The following is a 25,908-nucleotide window of genomic DNA, read 5'->3' as shown; positions in this document are numbered from 1 at the left end:
TACAGTCCGGGTGGGAATGAATTGTTCACAGACGAAAGAAGACAAGAACGTGGGCACAGCTGGCTAAGGAGCAATGCTGCCCTGGTGGCAACTTCTCCTCAGCATTTGTTGGGCTTGATGATAAGGCTACTGAACCCTTGCCTGTGGCTCTGGCTGTTATCTTGCCATGGGGGTAAGTGATCATTCTGACCTGATCTTATTTCTTCTAGAATTTCTTTTTTTTTTCCCCTTTCAAGTCATGTCTACATTTAAGATAAGAAATTCTTGAAGAACAAAAGTCAGATTCACATGGAAATGACAGTGGAGAGCACAGAGGCAATGGTGACTTCTGTCAACATCAGCAAAAGTGGCCTTGGGGACAGACAGGGGTGTCTTCTGCACTCTCCTATCTTAGAAGATGTAAACATGAGTGTGTCTTAGTGGGAGATGTGGAAATACTCGCTCTTGGGGTCAGAAGCTGTCTCTTTCAATAACTCACGTCTAGAGCAACACGGAAGGGATTTTGGGTGATAGGAAGCACACCTGAGAAGAAAAGAGCACTGAATAAAACATTTTCAGGGCTTCCATCTGTTTGGTGAAGCTCCTGGAGCTGGAAGACAGCTCAACTTAATATATGAGTAGCCATAAAAAGGAGTAAGACTCCCCTGCTTTTGAAAAATGCCTGCACCCCACACTTTCGATGAATAAAGGGGCTGGCTGCCAGCTCTACTGCCAGCTCTAGCTGGTGAGTCAAGGTGGATCTTTTAATTAAAAATTTATAATGTAATAATAATACTTAAACTCACATCGCGCCCTTCCCCCAGGAAGCTGAAATAATCTTCTAAATGTCAAATTATTCATCTTTTATAGCAATCCTGGTCAGGCCTATGGGAGCCAAAATATTTTAGTAAGTACTTTTAGAAAGTTCTTCATGAATGAATTTTTTTTTCTTTTTGGCGTACTGCAAGGAAGTTAGACAAAGAAAGGTTAAACATGCAGCCATAGCAAGCCGGGGTCATCCTGGGAACAATTCTTCTACGTTCTAATCAACCTTTGGGCTATGATTAGGCAACCGGTAACAGAGACAGGGAGTCAGGAAGTACAAAGGGATTCCTGGGTGCACCCTGGACCTGCCTGGACAGCTTTGAGAAATGCCCCTGTGCTGTGGGAGAGCACCTCCTCCAAAGGGAAACAATCAAGCGAATGAAACTATGGGGGTACAGGAGTTACAAGAACTGGAGTTCCCTGAAATGATCCCCAGCTCTGTTTTTCGTTTTGTTTTGTTTTTGAAGCTTGTCAGGTGATTCACAGCTCCAGAAAGCACAGGACCGAAAGTCAATAAGACGACGGCCCATCCACTCCCAGCTTGCTCACTGGGCACAGTATATATATATATCTCACTTAATGCTTGCACACGCCTCTGACAAGCTGACACTCTGAGCTCTAGAATTGTCTCCAAGGACCTCTGCTAAACACTGCAGATAATAAGCTCTCTTCCCTCACACACAGCTGTAGGCCACTCCATCCCCGAGTAAGGGGTTCTTGGGGCTTCTGGAGAAAACCACCTGGGCGGTTTCTGGTTTTCTTTTCCTAAGAATACAGAGTCCTTGGCCCTGCTCCTAGCGGTGAGGGAGGTATGACTAGGTATTTACAACAGGTTCTGCGGCAGGGATCCTCAGTCACACTTTTAAAGTCAGTGCCCTGTAGGAAAGGTCTTTACCAAGGATGCTGACAAGATGAGGATTTCCTAAGGGGTGACCATTAATGGTCTGTCATCCCCTACCTCCAGAGGGAAGAAAGGAGCCCTAGTAGGGTAGGCTGAGTGAGTACTGGAAAGCACAGAGCTGATCCTATCCCTGCCACTGTCCAGAGTTTCATGGAGAAAACAAATGGCCAGAGGCGCCGCGCTGGGCTACTGTACTTGAACAGAGTGCATCCAGCATAGCACTCAATGACTGATGAACGCACCCTGCATCCAGCACCCATTGAAGAAGAAACTGTGTATTCAGCACCCGGTGGCTCCAGGGCAGCACCTGGCCATTGACGAACACACCATGCTCTAACACAGCACCTGGTCTACATGGGACATGCCTCCTAAGAACAGTGCAGTCTCCCTGGGGCTCACCAGAACAAGCCCGCGAGCCAGAGATGGGCAGAGCGCAGGAAGATGAGGGGGGCACTGCTGTGTGTGTCTAGTGACTGGGGGTGGAGGCGGACTTTGGACTGATGTCTGGCTGTCATTGTTCATCTTTGTCAACGTTCCCAGAGTGCGGGATCTGGAATTGGCAGCCCCTTTTCACCACCGTACAGATAACTGAACGCACACCGTTAACTGTGGAAAATCTATGAGACAGTGTGCACTGAGGTGAGTCGAGGCCCAGAGGGAAGGCACGCTCTGTGTGAAAGACTACAGTTGGCTGGAGCCACCTCGCCCATTCGTCAAGGAATCCAGGGCATTCCTCTAAGAGCTGGGTGTGACTAGTCACTGGAATACCGAGGCCACCTGTGGGGAGCCTCAGAGGCTGTGGCTGCAGAAGACCCCCCCCCCCCCCCCCCCCCCCCCCCCCCCCCCCCCCCCCCGTCTAACAAGAGCAGGAGGAAGCCCGAGTTGCCCTGACACCCCAGGGATGAGAGCTGCCTACTCAGAGATGCAGATAACGAACCCAGGGCATCTCAACACACCTGCAGGGTGTGACTGCATGTCACCTGCTGTGTGACATCTTCCAGACTGAGGGCTCCCTGCCTTTGAAGGCACTGAAACAGGAATGAGGAGCCTGAGAAAAAACACAGCATAGTTAAGAGCACCAACTGCTCTCGCAAAGGACCCAGGCTGGTTCCCCAGTGGTCACACAGTGGCTCACAGTCACTCATTTATAACTCAAGTTCCAGGAGGTCTGACACTTTCTTCCCACCTCAGAGGGCACTGCGCACACACGATGCACAGACGTACCAGACACACAGGCAATCCCAACACAAAATACTTTCAAAAATTATTTTTTAATGCTTAAATACACATAAAATAATTTTTTAAAATTTTCCAGAGTCACACATTTCCCTCCAGACAGTGGTCCTTGCATTTGAAACAGCGCTGAAGGTTACGCTTGGGGTTTGGGGCAGGAGGCTGTGGTGATGCTGGGGGCAATGGGTTCTGGGTAGGCAGTAGTTTGGGGTCGCATTTCCTGTGTGGTCAGCTGAAAACTGACTGACCAACAGGAGAGGAATCCCTTCCTCTCAGTCAGGCAACCTGAAACAAGGGGCGCTCCGCAGAGGGACATGTAAGAAGGACCTTTCAGAGCATCGTGCTGGGATGAAGAGGAGGGCCACTGTCCTCAGAAACCATCTGGCACTTGCTAGGGAAGACACACTGGAACAAGCTGTCTGCTAGAGCTGGGGATGCCAGGGTCACGAGCATGCTTTTTTTTTTTTTCTTAATATGTATTTGTCAAAAACTGACATAAAATGTGGTGACCAAGGAGGCCAGGGGCTGTTCTCCAAACCACTCAAGGGAGGAAAGGGAAAATCCATCCCATCCTGTCCCATTCCCACCCCCATCCCCCGCCTCCTTTACTGAGGAGAATTTGCTGAGGAAGCACTCAAATACTAATTTCATAAAATTTTAATTTTCTTAGGTCTCTACTTCTCAAAGCAGCTACTCCAGACAGGGGCATTTAAAGGAGAAAAGAAAGGCGTGTGCCCTATCACCTGTGTTGACTACACCCAAACATGTTATGAGAACACCCCGAAACCAACCAGATGGTGCTGTTTTTGCTACAGAGATCTGACTTTAAAAGCTTCATAAACGCCCTTCCTAGTAGCGAGACTCCTGAGGGACTTCGGTGCTGTGCAGTTCAGTCTCACGGTCTAAGGCTTGCCAATGCAGGAACTAACTGGCTGCAATTGATTCTTTAGTTTTCTGCTTAAAACACAAAAGCAGAAACTTCTGTCTAGCTGGAGTAACCAACGCATAAGGGCAAAGTGCGTCCCATAGCCCAGCAGCAAAAGATGCTTAATAGAGAAAACATTTCCAGTAATGCTGATGATTGACAGACTGGGCAAGACCGGGGCTGAGTCTCCCTCCTCCTGTCCCCTGTACAGCATGGACAGGAACCCAAGTGACTTTGTTTTACTTCCTGGGATATTTTACTTTTACAATACACTTTCTCCTCTCCTCTCCTCTCCTCTCCTCTCCTCTCCTCTCCTCTCCTCTCCTCTCCTCTCCACTCCTTGTAATGTCCGCTATGCAGACCTCCGCTGACACCGAGCTTCCCCAAGACAAGCAGTTTAGACTGGAAAGAGCTGGTGCGCGTGAGGCAGAGAGTAAAGAGGTGGGAATCCGAGGGACCTCCCAAGAGGACTTTGGCTCAATTTGTTGTACAGCGCATCACATCAACACTTCTGCAGAGCACTGCGCAGATGGTGGGCACCCGAAGTCAAGGGGACTTAATGGTTAAGAAATCTGCTTCTCAGCTCAGACATGTTGGGACATGTTTGTGCTTCCAGCACTTTTGGGATAGAGGTAGGAGGATCAGAAGTTCAAGGTTATCGTTGGCTACATAGCAAATTCCAGGCCAGCCTGGGATACAGGAAACCCTGTCAAACAAACAAACAAACAAACAAATGTTTGCTTCTCAGACAGAGCTGGCAAGCAGGGTAAGGGACTCCGAAAGGCTGTTTCTCCACCACTTCTGTCTTGCTGGTTTTCAGCTGCACTGACACGATCCCTAATGGTACCCATGATGTCATCATTACCTTTAGTTCTTGTACTTCCTCAGAAAATGTGTGACCTTGAGCAAGTGAGTGAGCCTCCCTGAGTCTCAGTCACCCAAAGAGAAAATAAGAACATAAATTTCATCTCACAGGGTAGCTGTGCCTGCCAAAGAGTGAGGCTGACATAAATCCTCATTACCTCCATTACAAAACTTCTCAGCCTTCCAGCAAGGGCAGCAAATTAATTCAACAGCTCTTACTAACCACCCAGCATAAATGTGAAGCACTCAGCTATGGTTATTTACAAAGCAAAAAAAAAAAAAAAATCTCCCTGGTGTAGACCCCACCCACCACCTTCCCTAGGAGCAGTGTAGAATAAAGGGCCAAGGAGGTAACTCAGTGGTAGAGAGCTAACCTAGCATGCCTGAGACCCTAGGTTCAATCCCCGAGACCAAACAGTAAATAAAGAACACCAAAGACATCAACAATGACGTTTTCCACCACCAAGGCACAACGGCCACCTCTCCATGCAAGCCTCCCAAAGATCAGGGGTGCCACCGCTAAGAGCAAACATACCATTCTGCCTAAGCTGGTGGGCTGTCCTTCCGAGCCTTCCCAAACACGGCTTACCACTCAACGCCATGACCAGAAGGCAGATCTGGACCACCATTTAGAGAGTCGAGGTCTTGTTTCAGGTGGCAGGGTGGGACTACTGAGTCTGAGCAGCATGCCAGCACTTTCTGCTGTGCCTTCTCCTTATTGTCTTGGCACACAGGAAGCCCCCAACCAAGGAGATGGCTCAACACCTGACTTTACCCCCAGCACACAGGGCTAAAGAGAAAGCTCATTTTAAAGAGGTCAAATGGCTTCTGTTTTGCCCCAAGAAGATAAAACAAGAGAAGGCCCTCATTTCTGGGCCATTACTTGGGCCCTTGGTTCTCCTTCACTTTGCTATCTTACGGTCCTAGGTATGAGGCATCTCAGGCCACGGGCTTCGGCAGGGTACACAGACATAAGCCAGATAAACTTCTAGCTCTGCGGAATTTTTCAGAGAGCACAGCTCTCACACGGGATCCATGCAAGAGGGAATGGTGAATTTATTAGCGAGTATTTTAAGGGCAAGAGACTGGTCTTGCTCATCCTTTGCAATTTCCACATAAAAAAAGCATAATGAAAGGTGCTTGTCAGATTAAATCAGCTTAGAAGTTTCATAAAGCAGGGCTGGAGAGACGGCTCAGTGGGTAAGAGCACAGACTGCTCGTGCAGAGGACCTGAGTTCAGTTCCCCACACTCATGCTGCCCTGTTGACCTGTACCTCCAGCTCTGGGGGCTCCAACATCTCTGGGCTCCACAGGCAGCTGCTCTCACACGCACATCCTCATCCACAGACACACACACACATGCATGCACACACGGAATCTTTTTAAAGTTTCATTAAGGAAGAACACATTATTAAATCACAGTGATCCTTTAGATCATAAAAACTTCCTCCCAAAAGCAACTTCAATAACGAAGTGAAAGGGAAGCCGGGTCCTAATGGGCTCACACATTAGCAGAGCAGCGGCAGAGCAGGCCTGCGCCTCCTGGAGGTTAGAGGTTTGTGTTAATTTCTGATCCATGCCTATTCCAACATCAGCCGTGCCAGTCCTGTGAGACTCATAATCAATCTCTTAGCACTCCAATTAATTACACAGTTCATTTTGCATAACTCTAAACATTGTCTACGGAGCAAAGTAAAACAAGTAAAATGAAACAAACCAAACCAAAATGAACCAAAAAAGCACAATGAACCAGCCAGCAGATTTAGGCTAGCTGCCAGACGCCAGCATCAGCAATAGACCCCAGGGTCACTGCTAGCACGGCTGTCCGCTGTGTCCACCCGCTCTCCTGGTCATAGCGCCCTATGAATGAATCATGCCAAATGCTGGTCTTAAACATAGTAGTTGATTTGACTCTGAGTCGCATCCCACGAAAGTGCTCACTACCCTCGTCACTGAGCAACACGGAAGAGAGTGCTGAACTGGCAGTCTGACCACAAAGTGTCCATGTGACCCGAGCGTCCTCTCTCCCCAGCTGGAACAGTGACAAACTGGATGGCAAGTGACAGAGAAAGAGGACGACGTGAACTCATTCCATAGACTAGACCAGCCCTGGGACCCATGCCTCCAGTGTATCCATGACCCTCATCCCTGAGAGCACATCCCTGGCTCCCACAGGGGGGCAGGCCCTTTACCTTCTTGTATGCAGACGGGTCTGTCGCTCGGGACCCAGCCTAGGGTCCCATTAAAAAGTTTCATACACAGTCTCTTGGTAGAGCCCTTCAGTTTGAATCCGTCTTGGCAGTGAAACCGGGTTACAGAACTTTCGAAGAAAACTCCTCCGCTGGGGGTCCGGAAGCCATTCTCTGGAACGCCTGGATCAGCACACACGTTGAGGTCATCGAGCCCTGCATTGACACACACAGAGAGAAAGGGCCTTGAATACTTCTCTAAGAACTGTATTTCTGCACCTTGGGTCACTCCAATTGTATGAACGAAACTAAGAGCCTACATGTGTTGGCTTGCTTTCACTGCTTATGAAAGGCCAAGACGAGGAAGGTGCAGCTCCTGCCAGGACAATGTCCCAAATGGCCCTCAAGGGGAGGCATGGAAATGGCCAACCTCTGAACAGACATCTACTGTTTTGTTTTTTCCTATAAAGTAAGGAAAACCAACACACTAATCCTCACTAAGCAGGTATCAGGAAGTAGCATGCACAACTCCATGATGAGATGGGGTTGGTGTGTCCATCTTCAATTCTCGTACAGCCCACCGGTATGACTTCTCATATTCAGAGGGCAGGGCACAACCCTGGGGCCCCCCTGCTTTCAGCTGCATACTGGATGCTGGACTCCTGAGGCAGCCACTCCTCTTTAGTACCCTGTATTGCTAAAGGTCCTCAGCTGTTGGTGACATCCCTCACCCCGTGTGCTTTTGTGAGACTCATACTCCCTCCCCACTGGCCTGCAGGGTCACTGTGCTAAAAGCCTCTCAGCACGAGAGGTCCAATGGTGTCAGCACATCCAAAACTCACTGTCAGAGCTCCCTCTGTGCAGAGACGATGAGGAACAGTGGAGGCAGTGGTGGGGACAGCACCCACACTTCTGCTCCTTAAGTATGACCAAGAGTGATATCACACCAAAGCAACAAGATACTATCCAGGTACCAATCAATAGTACTGTCCAGGGGAGGGCTACTGGAAAGTTGCCACATGGTTGCTTCAAGTTTGTATGTTTAGGGAAAGTACTTCAGGGCCTCGGGTGCTTCTGAGGTAAAGAAAGTCACGACTTCCTTCTGTCTGGAAGGATGTACACTTCCACGGTGGGTCCTTTGAAAAGGTCATTCTGACAGAGTCAAAATGGGGTACATGTGTGTCAGTGGGAGCCACAGAAGGGCATGAGGGTGGGGAAGCCTCTGGAAGGCCTCTAACTGAGTCCTTAGGAGAGTGGACATACCAGCCAGAAAGGGAGATGAGCATCAAGGGTACAGGTCAGAACCTCCATGGCTAAAGACAGATGACACCGAGACCACTACCTGGACATCAGAAGGGACAGGATGAAACTCGTCTGCTGATGTTTAAAGAGGGAAAAGAGGCAGTCAGCATGGGCTTCTCTCTCAGGCGGTCCAGTGTGAATAGAACATGGGGCAGTAGCTGCCCTTGTAAGAGGGATAAGGCAGAGTTTTTAACCATTGTTGGATTAATATGTTAAGATAAAGCCAGCCACAGTAGCTTGAGTCTGTAATCCCAGCACTCTAGGGGCTAAGCAGGGATTGCTGTGAGCGTGAGGCCAGCCTGAGTTACACAGGGAGTTCCCAGTCAGCCTGAGATACGCAGTAAGAGGCTGCCCTTACTAATTTTTTTTTAAACGACAGAGAACTAAGACACTTCACACAACAAAGAAACACAGTGGAGAATAGAAAGCTGTAGCTGAGGTAAGTGAGGGGGACACTCCAGTGAGCTGCTGCTACCCAGCTATGGGCATGGAGGAGACCTAAACCCAGGGGACAAGGGTTATTTATCTTCCACTGAAATAGAAAGGAGGTACTGTCATGCCCTTGAATGAGGGAAGGTCATTTCCCATAATGCAAGCCTCCTTAGAACATACACAGGAGGTCTTTCTTTCCATTAGGGTAGCCTGGGCTCACTCCTCAAGGTTTTCCTCACTGTGACCAGAACTGCTAGTCTACTACGGTGTCCTTGTTTAGTCTATGAAAGCCTATGCAGGAGACTCAAGAGACTCAACTTTCCTCATTTCCTCTGTATCCAGCATTGGGTGTTGTACGTGGTGACCATTTCCACAAGCATGTTAGTGAAAGATGATCGTCTGAGTGGTTGTACAGATGGATGGTTAGATGGGGGGGCAAATGGACAATGGATACATGAATAAGGTGGATGGATAGGTCAACAAACGGATGGGTAGGGTAGATGTGCAAATGGATGGATGGACGGACGGGTGAATGGGTGGGTGGGTGGGTGGGTGGGTGGATGGATGGATGGATGGATGGATGGATGGATGGATGGATAGATGGATGGGTGGATATGTGAATAAAGTGGATGGATAGGTCAAAAGATGGATGGATAGGTAGATAGGTAGATGTGTGAATGGATGAAGGGATGGATGGATGGCTAGGTGGATAGATGGATGGATGAATGGATGGATGGATGGATGGATGGATGGATGGATGGATGGATGGATGGGTAGGTGGATGGCTAAATGGATAGATGGAGAAGTGAGTAGATCTATGGATGGATGGATAGATTGATAGATAGGTGTATAGATGGATAAATATATAAGTGGATGCTAGATGGACAGATGGATGAATGTGTGGATGGGTAAAGGGTGGTGTGTGCTTATATGAATGGGTGGATAGAACTTTGTGCCAACTATTCTGCTAGACCCACCACCAAGCAGTACCACCCGTGGCCAGAAGCTGGTGCATGTCACAGACAAAGCTGTGACATCCTATCCTGCATCGCACTCTTCTCTTTCCTTTAGACTATGAACCCTAATCTTCTTTTTTTCTTCCCCCCTCTTTGGGAAACATGGTCTTGCTGTGTAGCTCTAGCTGGCTTAGAACTCACTATGCAGACCAAGCTGACCTCAATCTCACAGAAATTTTTCTGCCTCTGCCTCCCAAGTGGTGGGATTAAAGGTGCAAATGTATCACCATGGCCAGTTTCCTGGGTGTTTTCTAAACTCCTTAGTTTTCTACAATTCCAATGTCTTAGGTTTCTTCTTCATTATGGTGACAGGGCATGCCCATGCTGTCTTTGCCTGGGGCATCTGTGATCCCCTAATACATGGTTTTTAGTCTGTCACCCCTGCTACCAAACATCAGCACTGCTGACTCTGCAGTTCCTCCAGCTGGCCACACCCTGACTTTGGCCACAAGGCTGTCCTCCCTCACAGAAGAAGGTGAGACCAGTCAAGGGAGCGTTGAAGACCCAACAGACAGAATGACCTAATCTATCAGGAAAGTCACTGGACTAATAAAAAAATGATGAGCGCGTCATGAAAATTACAATGGGCAGGCGAGGGAGGTTCCTCACGAGCCAGATTCTTTCTGATTCCTTCTCTGTAAAGCGCAAGCCCCAGCAGCTGCTGCTTCCACTGAACCACAGCTAACACGGTTGAGTTCCTAAGCCTGGTGCAGGGTTGAACCTCTGCAGTGCTGCTGGCCAGGGATGCAGCCACTGGCACAGATGGGCAGTGAAAAGAGCCATCATCAGAAGACAGGATAGTGCAAGAAGAAAATATTCTTCATTTGGACAACTAATCCCATTGAGCAAGATAGTAATTTCCTAGGCCTGCTAAATCTCAGAGTCTTTGTTTCAAATTATCCCTTGGTGGATCAATTCCCAGCCCAGGTCATTTTTTTCGGCAGAGCCCTCTCTTAGTACCCTTCCATAATGATGATGATCAGCCCCGTCTGATAACAGACCCATTAAAGAGTGGGCCGATGTAGGTATTAGGAGGTGTGGAAAATAACCTGTGTCCAGGCCCACTCAAATCATCTCTCAAGAATCTGCTTTCTTAAAACCCCAACGTACTTCCTTCCCATCCGTCAAATTCTGCTAATGCCCTGGAACTAAGTGGTCACAGCCTGGAGGGAAGAGTGAGCTCCCAGAATGGTTTTTGACATGTTTACTCCTGGGAGGAGCAGGAGGAGGAGGGGGAGTGCTCCATTTCAAACAGTCCTTAGCAACAGCCTCCCCTGGATGTTCCTATGATATAGTCAATCTAGAGTACAACATATGAATGCAAGACATACTTAGGCAAGACCCTGACTAGGATACAGGTACCCAGATATTAGTCTCTGTGTACAGGGACTGTTGTGTCATTCTTCTGGGTGGGATCAACCTGAGACTCTGGAGACCAAGCAGAATGGCTTACCCTCTCAGTGTGAGGTGGCCTTTTCAGTGTTACAGGCCTGGACAGAGCAAAGAGAGGAACAGGAAAGTGTTTGTCCTCCATAGCTGATAGTCTTCGAGCTGGAACACTGGTCCTCTGCTTTCGGATCAGGACTTAGCTCAGAACTTTCACTCCTGGCTCTCTTGGGCCTCAGACTTTTGCACTTTTTGACTAGAATTGAGCCAATGATTCTCCTGGGTCTCTAGGAGACACAGATGATGAATGGGTGGGTGGATGAATGGATGGATGGGTTGCTGGATGGGTAGATGAATGGATGGGTGGTTTATATACAGATTAATGCTTTCTATTGGTTGTTTTTCTGCAGAACCCAGACTCATACAAGCGTTCAAAGTGCTTAGGCACTTCCAACTTGTGCGTAACAGAGAAGCCAACTACTCTGCTTCCAGAAGTCATTTCTCTCAAGATCCTTGAGTTTACATATATAGCTGACTCACTGAATAGGGCTAATGCCTTATCCCTGGGGTCTGGACAACCCAGCTGGACAGCCCTAGCCTGAGGACCCCGCCCTAACCTGCAGTCCGCTCGGATGGCTACAGGACTGGCTGCTCTGAGTCTGCATCTCCTCCCCCTTGGGTATCATCATTATTATCTCTGGTGCTGTGTTTCCTTTTGTGAACCCAGATCAAGTCAAAGACACAGTTGTAATTTTAGACTCTGTTCCCAGTAGAAGTCAGGACTCCTTATTTTTCTTTTCTCTGAACCCAAAACCATCTGTGTTACAGAGATTGAGAGTGCCCTTATCTTTCCATACAAAGAAATGCATCAGGCCCTCCATCTCCTGATGAGGTCTTGACACTTCTGGCTTGGTTACTTCTGAGACTGCAGAAACCTGGCCGCCAGTTCTACTGTGAACAACATAAGAAGCCTTTGAAAGGGATCATAAAAACGAAAGAGGTGTGAAAAGCAATCTTTTGGGCTATTACAGATGAAAAGTCATATTCTAGGAAGGAAGAGTGTATCAAATGTAGCCAAATCAATTTAGAGCCAGGGCTGGGTTCCCATTTCTTTGTAAACTGCTCTATGGGTCTATAGGGGAAGAAACAGGATATAGACACAAAAATTGATTTTGTATGCATTTCTTTGGTGAGAGGGGGCTGGGCAAGTGAGAAGGAGCCATTCATGCAAACGTTTAAACAGATGTTTTTGCAGGTATTGAGTAAAATTAAGAGCAAAATTAGTCCCACCCAGAGCATTTCAACTCACCTGCAAGGTCACTGACCTGACTCTGAGGCGAAGGGATTGGTGCAGTCACCCTAGTGGCTTAGACGGAACTCAAACCCAAGGCTTCTGACTTTATCCAGTCTAGTCCTCCTGACCCTAAGAGTACCCATCTATGCTTGGCTTCTCCTCATCAAATTTTTGTTTGCAAATGACTCAAATCTTTGTGACAATCTCAACTCTTAAACGTCCGCGAATCCTGCATATTAAAACAGCGCTGGGCAAAGAGCAACACCGGCTCTGATGACCGGGTACCGCACAATCCCCATGGTTTCCCCAAGCCAACCCTTATCACAGCATCTCCATGGGAGTAGGCAGGGAAGTTGGCTTGTCACCTAAGACATCTAAGAATCCAGAAAGTGAGTCATCAAACATCTCCCAGCTGTAGCAGGGGTTCCTGGTCTACTTTTGATGATGAAGATCTCCCTGGGGAAAGAAGAGTCTAGTCCTGGATGATGGCTGCATGAGATGGAAGAGTCCCTTCGACTGAACTGCATCTTACCGTCAAGAATCAGAGAGCTTTTTGCAGGGGTCCTCTGAGTACCCAAGCTCTTCCCTCCACATCTTCCCGTAGGTGAACGCTTGCCTTTCCCCCAGTACCAAACGCCTTTTAATCGGTAGCAACACATAGACAAAGCTACTTATAATCGATCTCAACAATAAACTATCTCTGTGCTTCAAGAGAAAATTACACAAGAATGGGCATCCTGTGCCCCATGTAGAAAAATCTTTGAAAGGCCTTTTGGTGTTCAAAGTTCTGCAAGTTTATTTATGCGCTAAAATGAAACCACGCTGTCCTGCGACCTGCGCACTAGGGCTGCGCACATCCCTCTCCTCACATCACAGCCTCGCTTCCCCTGCCTCAAAACTCCCACACTCTCAGAACAACTTGGATTTATTTTTCTGAATGAACACAGGTATTGACACCCTGTCTTATCCAGGATAAGATCAATGTCCAGAAACCACTTGAGCTGGTATGTGTCTACACCACGAGGTCCACAATGAAAGAAGTGAGGGAGGCAGCTTTTAGGAGATTACATTTAGCTACAGCCACAAATCACGTGAGGCCGAATCTCTCATGCCAGTGCTTAAAAATCCAAACGCTCCTGGACAGGGTGGCAGGCCGCTAAGACAGGAGCGAGCACTTAGCATGCCCAATTTCTATCCACCCTGCAATGATGATACAGCACAGCTATCCCTGCCCAGCCCTCCCCACCAGCCCCTTACAGCTCGTGGCTGCACTTGAATGAGTTCACACACACAGGGTTGGAGGGTACCCTTGAGTCAGATTCCACAGAAGCTCTCCATGACCAGAAAGTCTGTCCTGACCCCAGACCAGACTCAAACACCTGGGGGACTGCCTTCCTAGCATCAGGTATGCCCGAATCTGAATCCTTTCCATTAAGGAGAGGGACCAAGTCAGTCTATTACAGAGACCTGGGGAGACCACACCAAGAAGAGCAGGAATCCCTAGGAGCAGCTCCTGACAGGCAGTGCAGGAGACCCCACATGCTTAGCATGACAAGGAAAATCACTGGGAAGATGTGACTTGCTTTATAAAGAGTCTTGGGACACATTTCCATAAGATTATTAAATGCTTCTTGGCCTCTTGAGTTCTGGGACAATTTCCACATCTGGCAAAATTTCAGATTTGTTTTTAAAAAGAAAAAGGAAGAAGGGAGAAAGCCATTCTTTAAAAAGAGACATAAGGAAGGAAAAGTTACATTCTGTTTGTATTTATTCTGTCAATAAACAGTGCTGTGTAGAGGAGAGGTGGATACTTAGGGGTAGAGTTTGGGTGTGGCTTCTCTTCCTCTCTCTTTTTCTCTGTTTCTGTTTTGTTTCATTTTCTTCTTTTGTGGAGGTGCGGGGGCAGTGGTAGAGTCTATGTATACAATGCTGGTGATCCTTACTGGGCAAGGAGGTCTAGCACGGAGATGCACCCCTAGGCTCATTTTTACTTGTTATTTGACAGCCCAGGCAGGTCTTGAATATGTGATCCTCCTGCCTCAGTTTCCCCGAAGGAGATCAGAGACCTTCATTAACCAGGCTGGACTACAACCAGCACTCTTCAGGGGAAAAGTGAAACCCCAGACAGGAGAGGACGGAGTTCCTCCCACCTGGGATGAAGATGGCTTCTGGGTGGCTTTTCACCACATCTGGGCAAGCATGCTTTCCTGCAATGCCGTCTGTGTTGCTTTCAGAGAGCGCGGCGAGAAAGGTTAAACAAAGCAGAGCTCTCAAAGCCACATTTACAGCGGGATAATGATGATGTCGACCTAAATGTGGCAGCTGGTGCACACGGGGAAAGGTACATGCTTTGAACCCTAGCTCTGCTGGTCTTCTAGCTGTGCAATACTGGGTAAGTTTCTTAACCTCTCTGTGCCTTTGGTTTCTTTCTATACAAAGAACGTATTGTAAGCAAAGTCTCCACTTCCCCACCATTGCGAACTTTTAGTGAGATGTAAATACCTATAAAGCACTGAGGGGCAGATGACAGGGTCACAATGCAAGCTGCCATGTTGTTGCTAATACTCAGGAAATTCCTAAAGAACACAGGGCTTCCTACAGAGGAGATGGTGCCTCTCTTCCTACAACCACTTCAAGATACCCAAGCCTACCCCCCTTTCTCTTGTTTTTGTTTTTTCAGATGTTTGTTTTGTTTTTCAAGACAGGGTTTCTCTGTGTAGCTATGGAGCTTGTCCTGGAACTAGCTCTTGTAGACCAGGCTAGACTCAAACTCACAGAGATCTGCCTACCTCTGCCTCCCTGAGTGCTGGGATTAAAGACATGCGCCACCACCGCCTGGCAGTTTCTTTTTGTTTGTTTCTTTGTCTTTTGTCTACTCTTTTTCTTAAGTGACCCTGGTGAGCATGACTGTTGCACTTGAACAACAGAAGTTTATAAATCGAGTCCTCCCGTTGGCCAAAGTATTAGGCTATGGAAAATTTCAAGGCGAACACAGACCTCCTGTGAACTGAACTCTGGGTTTTTTCAGAGCACAGCTTGGGAGCGAATGTTAGGCCAGCAGCATTCAGTGTACAGAGGGCCGTGATGTTTTTTTGCAAACAGTAACCAGGTCCCATGGAAGATGGCCAGTGGTCCCCCTAGGGTAAACAGTCAGCCTCCAAAACAACTCCTGATTTGGGCACAAGACATGAATGAGGCAGACAGAATCCCAAACCAAACGCGTACACAAGCACCAAGAAGCGAGGATGCATCCAGCAAGAGCTTGGAGCAGAAGGACAGAGGGGCTGGGGACAGAGTTTCCAATGGGAGATAACACAGTGACTTCAGTGACAAAGAAACTCAAGCTTCAACAAAGGAGACGGGAGGTTCCTTCACTCATTTTCCTGCTTGTGAACCTTGCTCAGTCATGGTCATCCCACAATTCAGTGTGCCTTCAATTACATACTTAAAGAGGACGGTTGCATAGTGGGGGTTTGCTGCCATTTGTTGGTCTAAACAAGATTTCTTTCTTTCTTTTTTTTCTGAAAAAGCAGCACCCCTTGGGAAGCATTGCAAGGGAACTGGAAAAACCCTGGCTAGTTACAACAGTAAGATTTCTGCCACCCTGGGAGCACGATATGGTTATTTGTCTTAGTAGACTCTCGTTAAGCAGACGACACTTAAACCTGGTTTTCTGAAGGCAACAGTGAGTATTGGGACGGAAGATGCATCTTCACGGGTTGAAAGCTCAACATCTGGATTGCATTTCTCAGACACTACACACAATGCCCCACATGTGAGCACGTGTGCTGCCTATCTGGATGCTAATCAAGTTAGGTAGCATTTCCCCAAAAACAGTGGGGAGGTTTTAATGCTTCAAGAAATACCCGGAGATGAATAGAAAGTCTGCTATGTCTGAGCAAGTGTAAACATTGCAAAAATAAGTCTTAATGGCATAATTTAGACTTGATTAAAATGGATAAAGACCACAGATGTGGGTGTCAGAGCCGTCCCCGTTTGATGCCAGAACTGATATTTTCCCCTCTTGATTTAATTCGCTTTGATTACCCAATTATTCCTAAGTCTTTTCACTCAGTTTCGGTTCCAATAAAACCGATCACAAAGCTAACTCATAATGCAATTTTCCCTGCAGTCTCCCGATAGCGCTCCGTGAGAGCTCAGCCAGAGATGTAACAGAGTCATCCCCGACTGTGCGATCCCAGCACGAAACAGCAGCATCCACCCGCATCCAAAGCGAGCACTGAGTACCAGCCGCCAGGACAGTGAGGAGTTCTGTCTGGGGGAGATGGCAGGGACATTTTGTAGTTCATAGAAATCATGGAATCAGTTGTGCAGACATCTGAGTAACACACAATAGAGTTTTAGAGAATGGGTTGCTATGGTTAAAGATGTATCTTTTTTTATTTTCTAAATAAAAACTTACTTAGAAAAATGCAGCTTGCCTGTCTACCTAGCTCTTGACCTTGTATGTGTGACTTGGTAATTCTTAGCTATAATATTTTATTGAAAATGGTTTCTTGCGTTCATTCTGTTTCTCGACACCTCTTCCTCCTCCTCTGAGACACGGTCTCACGTAGCTTTAAACCTCCTATGCAGCTCAGGATGACCTTGAACTTCTGACCCTCTAGTCTCTGTCTCCCAAGTGCTAGGATGATAGGTATGTACTACTAAGCATGATTTATGAGGTCCTGGGGATCATATCGCGCCTCCTGTGTGCTAACTAAGCACTCCATCAGAGAGGCCCACAGCCTTCTAGTCTCTTCCAGATAGGAAAATATAACAATCTCCAGAATAGAAATGATCAGACAAACGGGTTCTCAACCCCTGGGTCGTGACCCCTTGGGGGAGGGGTCAAACAACCCTTTCACAGGGGTTCACCTAAGACTATCAGAAAACACAGATATTTACATTATGATCATAACAGTAGCAAAATTACAATTATGATGTAGCAACAAATATAATTTTGGGCTTGGGGCGGGTAACCACAACATGAAGAACTATATTAAAGGTTTGCAGAATTAGGAAGGTTGAGAACCACTGGCTTAGACTGACATAGCACAGAACATAATTCATAAGAAGTAAAAAACAAAAAAGAAAGAAAAGCTAGAGTGTGATCTCTGGATGCCTATGGCTGTTTTCTGTTGTTTGCAAAATTAAAATTCTCCTTTTTTGCATGCAACAGCTTTCACAGACAATACTAAAACACGCTTCCCACATGAACCCAGCCTCACAGTTTACAGAGCATTTTACACACACGGTCTTGTTTCATCCCACAGCATCCCCTAGAGATCACTCCAACAGTTTGATACCCATTAGCTCTCACAGTCACTGTGGAAAACCCAACTGTTAACAGCAGCAACTTTCAAGCCTTCATTTTTAGCAGAACGGCACTACACCCACCTCTCCAGTTCATTCACAAAGTGCCATCTAAGCCAGTATGAGATTTAATCTCTCTATACTCTCAAGTGCCTTGGGACTGTGTATGTATGTGGGAGTGAGTGTCTATGTATGTGTATGTATTGTGAGAAGGTATGTATGTATGTGAATATGTGTGTATGTGTGCTAGTACGTATGTATTGTGAGTATGTATGTATGTGAATGGGTGTGTGTGTGTATATGATTGTGAGTATGTATGAATGTATGTGAGTGTGTGTATGTGTGTGAGTATGTGTGTATGTATTGTGAGTATGTATTGCGAGTGTGTGTGTATGTGTATGTATTGTGAGTATGTATGTGTGTATGTGTTTATGTGTGTATGTATATGTGTATGTATTGTGAGTATGTATATATGCTAGTGTGTGTGTGCACATCTGTGCATGTATTGTGAGTATGTATGAATGTATGTGAGTATGTGTATGTGTGTGAGTATGTATGTGTATGTATTGTGAGTATGTATGTATGCAAGTGTGTGTGTGTGTGTGCGTGTGTGTGTTGGAGGGAGGAGGAGTTATGGATTAGTAAGCTTGCCCATACTATGATAAATTCCTGGAGATAGATTATAAACAGGAAAGGTTCATATTCCTCCAAACTCTCAGAAGTTACCAGGCCTGGATGCTTCGGCACAGCACTTTACAGTATGTATGTGCATGTGTGTGTGGGGGGGTGGCAATAGAAAAGGGGCTCATCTCATGGCAATGAAAAATAAAATGGGGTGTGGTGACCAGGGGCTCAATATCCCCTTCAAGGACACAGTGCAGCGACCCAGCTACATCCTACCAGGTCCTACTGTTTGGATTACAGCGCATCACCGCAGAAGCCCGAGGAGCTGGGCACTGAACACATGTGCCTTGAGAGACAGCCAACATCCAACTGCAGTACTTGTGAAATAAAGATGGAAAAGCAAGTGTCTAGCGCAGCACGTATGAGACAACTGTCCTCTCTCAGCACCACGTCACACCGACGGTGAGCCTCAGCACGTGATGCCCGAGCTTGAGAAGATGCCAAGGAGTTTTCTGGTTTTTGCTTTTCTTTTTATGTGCATGGGTATTCTGCCTACATATGTATCTGTGGACCGTGTGCATGCGTGGTGTCTGAGGATGTCAGAAGAGGGTGTCGGTCTTGGATCTCCTGAAAGTGGAGTTACAGACAGTTGTGAGCTGCCATGTTGGTGCTGGAAATTGAACCCAAGTCCACTAGGACAGCATCAAGCACTTTTAACTGCTGAGCTATCTCTCCCTCACTTTATTTTCAGGATGGTAAGCCAGAGGAAATTCCTCCACCATCTATGCAAATTTATCACCAAAACTCACAGAGAACTCGCCATCACCACCATGCTCTCCAATTCGGTAGTTCTGGGTTGGAGCGGCAATCATTAGGGCGCTGCTCCTAAGTCAGCTACTGGGAGGCATGGCAGCAGCTCTTTTGGAACATGGAGTGGTAATTTATTTAAATAATGTGCTCTAAGTAACAGGTTTTATCACCCATCTCTCTTTTAAGCTATTGAAGTCTTTATGAAAAATATTATAAAAACTACACAATAGTCAAGTAGATATAAACAGAAATTGTGTAGGAAGTCACCTTAGAATCCATCTGAAGAACTTTCCTTATTAAATAAGACCAAACAAACAAACAAACACGACATAGAAATGAGCCTGTAAGCTCGCACAGCTCCGAGGAAGAAGGAACTATGATACAGGGACAGACCCAACATCCTCAGCTCTTCACACTCCAGGGCACAGCAGAAAAAGCGTCCCCGAGACAAGTCAATACTCTGCATGTCCCAACCTGAAGCCACCACAGCCTCAGCTACTGCCAGGAAGATGGCAGTCATGAAATTGAAAAAGCAACATGGAAATAAGGGGGAGACAGAAGGACGTCTGAGTAAGGACAATCAGAAGGATCCATCCAGAAAGGCTTGTTGAGAATGTGGATCTCTTTTTTGGCATAAAAAATCCTGAGAATATTATTCTTCTGATGCACAAAAGGAATTGTGTGCCTTCCTCTTGTGACAAATTATGCCAAAGCACCACAGAACAAAAATGTTAAAAGCAAAACAATGAAAAACAAAACACCTTCTTGCAACCGGTCAACAGCGGCTCAAGGTAAAAACCAATATAAAGAGAGATGCCACAAACAGGCCATCCCCAATCGTGAAAATGGCAGCACCCCCCTTTAGATCTGCCCGCTTCCTCACTGCCCTTGTACCATGTGCTGAGCAGGCTGTCTGGCAGATACTAGTGGATTCTGTCAGTAGAAGCAAGTTGGGTCTCGGGAAGCAGGAAGTGGCCAGCAGAGGGGGAGCTGGGGAAATTAGAACCTTAGGGATAGTGTGGGGTCAATTCAGGGGCCACAGGCTGCCCTTGAAATATGTCCAGAACTGGGGAAGAGGCTATAGGAAGGAGTAACGCAAGGGTTGCTGGAGACTCCCCAGAGGAGCATGGCCCAGCTGTGTAGATTGTATGTGATTCAGAGAAATACAGTCGCAGCAAGTTTCTCAGGGTCTCTTCCTGATGGCTCACTTTTGATATGGATGTTTGCTGTTAATAAGGAGAAACAAATGTAGAGTCTAGAATGTGTGGGGTCAGGATTGAAGGCATTCTCCAGAACAGGAGGTCGTCAGTTAAGGACTAGTCTTTGGGGACAAGCTTTGTTGCATTGTGTGCAGAGCTGACTGACCTTACTCTGTCTTTTACAGAGCTTGGGTAACTGGTTTCCTGCATGTGACCCCCATGGCTTAGGGAGTGCCATACCACTACATGAGAGCTGACGCTGGGTCTGGCTCCTGGGACGTCTCTGGGGCACACCTCGGTCTAACAAGTAGGCCTCACTTCTGACACCCGGGTGACTGGCTGCAGGTCATTCTCTAGTATTGCCCATTTTACCTTTCCCTGAGTCCCATGACCTGCAAGGCTGGCCCATTCTTTAGGTTAGACAGCTCTGAGCAGTGGCTTTTTTGTTTGTTTATTTACTTTTAAAAATATTTATTAGACTTTTAAAAAATACCAATCCAAGTTCCCACTCCTTCCCCTCCTTCCACTCCCTACACATACCCTCCCACCCAACCCCCATCCAATCCTCAGAGAGAGTAAGGCACATTGCTTTGTGGAAGGCTCAAGGCCCTCCCTACTATATCTAGGCTGAACAAGGTGTCCATCCAAAGAGAATAGGATCCCAAAAAGCCAGTACATGCAGTAGGAATAAATCCTGGTGCCACTGCCAGTGGCCCCCTCAGTCTTCCCCCGCCATGCAACTGTCAACCACATTCAGAGGGACTAGTTTGGTCCTATGCTTGTTCCTTCCCAGTTTAGCTGGAGTTGGTGAGCTCCCATTAGCTCAGGCAGACTGTTTCAGTGGATGTCCCCATCATGGTCTGGACCTCTTTTGTCAACACGTAGAAGAATGAAAATAGATCCATATCTATCGCCATGTACAAAACTCAAGTCCAGATGGACTAAAGACCTCAATATAAATCCAACCACAAGCAATTTGATAGAAGAGAAAGTGGGAAGTAGTTTTCAATACATGGGCACAGGAGACTACTTCCTGAATATAACCCCAGTAGCACAGACACTGAGAGCAACAATAAATAAATGAGACCTCCTGAAACTGAGATGCTTCTGTAAAGCAAAGGACACAGTCAATATGACAAAAAGGCAGCCTACTGAATGGGGAAAGATCTTTACTAACCCCACATCAGATAAAGGACTCCTCTGCAAAATATATAAATAACTCAAGGAATTTGACATTAAAATTCTAAATAACCCAATTAAAAAATAGGATACAGAACTAAACAAAGAATTCTCAAAAGAAGAATCTCAAATGGCCAAAAGATACTTAAGGAAATGCTCAACATCCTTTGCCATCAGGGAAATGCAAATCAAAACAACTCTGAGATACCATCTTACACCTGTCAGAATGGCTAAAATCAAAAACACCAGTGATAGCTTATGCTGGAGAGGATGTGTAGTACAGGGAACACTCCTCCAATGCTGGTGGGAATGCAAACTTCTACAACCACTTTGGAAATCAGTGTGGCAGTATCTCAAAAAATTGGGAAAATCAACCTACCTCAGGATCCAGCAATACCACTCTTAGGCATATACCAAAAAGATGTTCAATCATACTACAAAGGCATTTGTTCAACTATGTTCATAGCAGCATTATTTGTAATGACCAGAATCTGAGCAGTGTTTTTAACCACACAGGCCAGTGAGCACAGACTGTAAGTGTCAGCCTCAGGAGCTGGCACTGTTCTTCCTACACAGATGTGATGCGGGATTGAGCTGTGGTCTAGAGCAGACTTCCTGCTACTGTTTTTAAAACTGGAAATCTTTGTATGACATTTCCTCCCACCCCAGTTCCCACACATGGTGGTCTGACGGGAGTGCCCCAGGAGCACCTGTAGAAGCGGCTCTGAGCTGATGTAGTAGCTGATGAACCATTCATGGGATGCACCGTTCTGAAACCATTCATGCGCATCTGAAGGGCTCTGCGCACTAAATGTTAATGGCTTCAGGGCGATTTCCTGTATTTGTATTAACTACCTCAAACAATACACAGCAGAACTTCTTAATTTTACATGTGTCTATTTTATATAAATATTTTATGTTCATTTAATTTTGCACGCTTGAGAGTGTGTGTGCATACATGTGCACACGTGTGTGTGCGTGCACATACATACATACACACACACTATGACACACAAGTGGAGGTCAAGTGGAAAAGTCAGCTCTTTCCTTTTATCATGTGGGTTCTAGGGACTGAACTCATGTCTGGGCTTCGTAGTAAGTCTTTACCCATCCAGCTACTTTGCTGACCTAGGTTTTTTTTTTTTTTTTTTAATATGGAAAAATATGCAACATACATGAAAAATTAAGTGAACGCTGGCAGGCAATTTTTCTATTCTTTACACACCTCTGAGTTATTCACACTGTCTACAATGAACAGTTATAATCAAGGGGCAAAGGCTATTTTTCCGTGAACTCCACAGCACAAGACTGTTAAATTGGGGGTGGGAATCAAAAGGCACGCACCGTCCGCAGGACCCCAAACATGACAAAGCAGCCAGTTCCTCCCCTCCAGAGGTATAGCAGAGGTCCAGCGCCACTCTGGCGGGTACTAAATTCTACAGAGGCACCAGCAAATAACATAATGTTCCTTTAGTGTCTACCCTAAATCACCCCCCTACCTCCGTGCGGCACCGTCTCTGAGCCACACAGGACTCTGAAGGGCTGCAGCTACGGGAGAAAGGCTGTGACTTTCGGAATGCAGCTGGGTGTTTTACAGCCCTCCTCCCCACCAGGGTCCTCTGCAGGCTGAGAATAAATAGAGCTGGGTGGAGACCAGGGGACTCAGAGAGGAGCCGCACAGAGGGAAGAGAGGAAAGAGCAGTCTGGTGGGGATTGATAATGAACCCTTGCGTGCTGTCTGAAGTCACTTAATTTCCTAAGCACTGCGTTATAAATATGTCGTCTGTGGAGTTTGTGGAGAATGGAGATACATCAGCAATGGGGAGATGAAACACCTCTAGTTCCCCCAAACAAATATCCTTCGCTATGGGCTTTGCTGAAAGACCACCTGGATTTCCAAGAAGGGGAGACGATGCTACAAATGACGCCAGAGGCTCTTTTGTGTAGCTTCTGCTGCTGGGAAAGCAGCTTTGCTCCAAGTAAAAATAAATAAAAGCCACTAAAGGGCACTGAACCATCAGTCCTTTTTACTTGCAGGTTTTGGTCCAGATTCATGGTGAAATGATGTGTGTCAGCTGTGATGGAGGTAGAGAGTGTGTGTGCATAGTCAGATACCAGAATAAATTAAGATGAGCGCAAGGGGGAAATGCAAATAGATATTTGTTTGCTCAGAGATATACCAACAATTTTTTGCTATTTTTTTCTCGTAAAATAGCGTGAAAGGAAGGAAGGAAGGAAGGAAGGAAGGAAGGAAAGAAGGAAGGAAGGAAGGAAGGAAGGAAGGAAGGAAGGAAGAAAAAGAAAGAAAGAAAGAAAGGAAGGAAGGAAGGAAGGAAGGAAGGAAGGAAGGAAGGAAGGAAGGAAAATTTCCCAAGCCTGACACAGACCCAGACAACAAAACAGGATGATGTTCAGGAAGGAAGGACACAGGTAGACACAGGACTTGCAATGGGTTTCTGTCTGTGCTGTCCTCTTGCTGAAAGCCTGTGGAGCGTCACGCCCTAACGTTCAGCCCTATGCTAATTTGCTGGGAGCGCCATTCATTTCCTAATTTTCATCTCGGATATTAGTCCTGGCACCTCCACCTATACAGAATTATTAATTAGCAGCCAACAGCGTGATCAGCAATCATGTGCTCTATCTGCACAGCTAATGGTTCAGTTCATGAATGGTTGCTCAAAATATTTTAACTCAGCCAATCTGAAAACAAAACAAAACAAAACACAGGACTCTGGTTAAAGTGAGGGACTCCCTGGGCCCTGCCGACTCCTGCATCCACACCTTGAGCTGCCGTGCAAATGAGATCGTTGCAATTTCAAAGTTCCACGGGAAGAAAATGAAGCAGCTGCTATTTAATTTTTTATGGGGCCCATGATTTGTCTCACTAGCTGGCAAATAGGATAGATTGGGAACTGAATGCAACCCAGGCCTCCATTTGCAGGGCGCACAGACCAGGGCTGGGTAGAATCACTCACTAGGGCTCACTAGAGGATAGGGTTTGGCTGGCTGGTGCTGGGGAAGGAGCACCAATCTCAGTGCTAGACTGGTCCATCTCCCCACCCCCAGTCCCCACCCGGGAGACACATCAACTTCAGCTAATTATAGAAGCTTCCAGAGACTTGCTAATCTAATCTACGAAAACCAGAGACTTGGAATTACTGCTCCATGGGGTTGGCGGCATGACAAGGACCCCTATGTGCTTAGGAAATTCAGAAAGGCCATTCAAATACCACTGAAAATGAACTGCATTGGTAAACTGTGGTCCAAGGGCAAGGTGTCTGTCTGAACTCAAAGATATAACCATGAGGCTGGGCTCCCTGGTTCAGAGCTTCAAGGAAAAGTGGTTCCATTTTCTTTGTCTCTGTTCAGTGTTACCTGTGAGCCAGTGAAGGGACAGCCAAGAAAAGGGAAGAAAACCCAAAAGAGAAAAAAGACAATTATTATTTCCAGGTCATTTTCACCTTAGGAACATGGCCATGTGGTCTGGTGACACACCAGATCATCTACTTCCCCAAGTGAACCTACTTCCTTTCAGAGTAAGAAGAGTTGGGGGGTGGGGGGTGGGAGGCCAAGTGCTAACTGGGCTGCCTGCAGGCTGCCTTATAAAGAAGCTGGGGGGGGGGGGAGCTGAGGAGCTGGCCCTGGGTAGGAGGGCTGGCACAAGCCTGAGGGTAGTGAGAACCCCTTAATTTATATCCATTTGGCTAGAAGTATTGGTGGCCTGGAACCCCAAAGCTTTCCAGCTGGGGTCAGGAGTGGGAGCCTTGGTCGGCTGAATCGGCACTGACTGCTGCTGTCACAATGCACTGTAAGCCTGGGGAACCAACGGTGTAGGAAGACAGTGACAGATGGGACCAGAGATCCAGATCAGGATTTGGATCAGAACCCAGGCTTGGGTTCTGGCTTTGCCATCACTTAGCTTTGCCACATCAGGCTGGCTACTGAAGCTCTTTTGTATTTCCCTAAACCCAGTCAGTCCCTGACTGGCAAAATGGAGAACACGGGGCAATGGGAATTGAACGAAACAGTTTAAGTCCTAAATACTCTGGATGAAAACTCTGATTTGACAGAGCTGGAAGATGGGTGGATCTACCCCTTGCTTTAAGCACATGTTGATGCTGCTGTGGTCTGCAGAACCGGGGGACAGGAGGATGGTAAATAATGTAGACAGATCTCAAAGGCAGCTGGTTTACAAACATTCCAGAGATCTTTCCGAGCAGAGTATCTGGCAAGCTCTCTACCTTCTGAGAACTTTTTCTCCTAGAATACACGTTTTCTACTCATGTGGGTAGGAGCTGAGGGGGTGGGGCTCTCGGACCACCGTCATATTTTCTTTTATGGAATTTCAGGTAAAAATTCATTTTACACATTTTTTTTATGTGCTAAAAACATCAGCAAAAGGACTTGAGAGAATAGATCTGATTATGAGGGTGG

General features: G+C 46.7%; 1 protein-coding gene across 4 annotated transcripts in view; it reads right to left on the bottom strand.

Annotated features, from left to right (window-relative positions):
* Positions 1 to 25,908, bottom strand: part of Susd4 (sushi domain containing 4) — a 127,698-nt gene that overhangs the window by 53,872 nt on the left and 47,918 nt on the right. For all 4 annotated transcript variants that reach the window (XM_057769305.1, XM_057769304.1, XM_057769306.1 and 1 more), the window contains one exon: positions 6,920 to 7,132. In XM_057769305.1, the coding sequence (XP_057625288.1) occupies positions 6,920 to 7,132 (213 nt within the window). The remainder of the gene's footprint in view (positions 1 to 6,919; positions 7,133 to 25,908) is intronic.

Source organism: Chionomys nivalis, chromosome 5, assembly GCF_950005125.1.
Source record: "Chionomys nivalis chromosome 5, mChiNiv1.1, whole genome shotgun sequence".
Taxonomy (NCBI): Eukaryota; Metazoa; Chordata; class Mammalia; order Rodentia; family Cricetidae; genus Chionomys; species Chionomys nivalis.
This window is presented reverse-complemented; position numbering and strand designations above follow the sequence as displayed.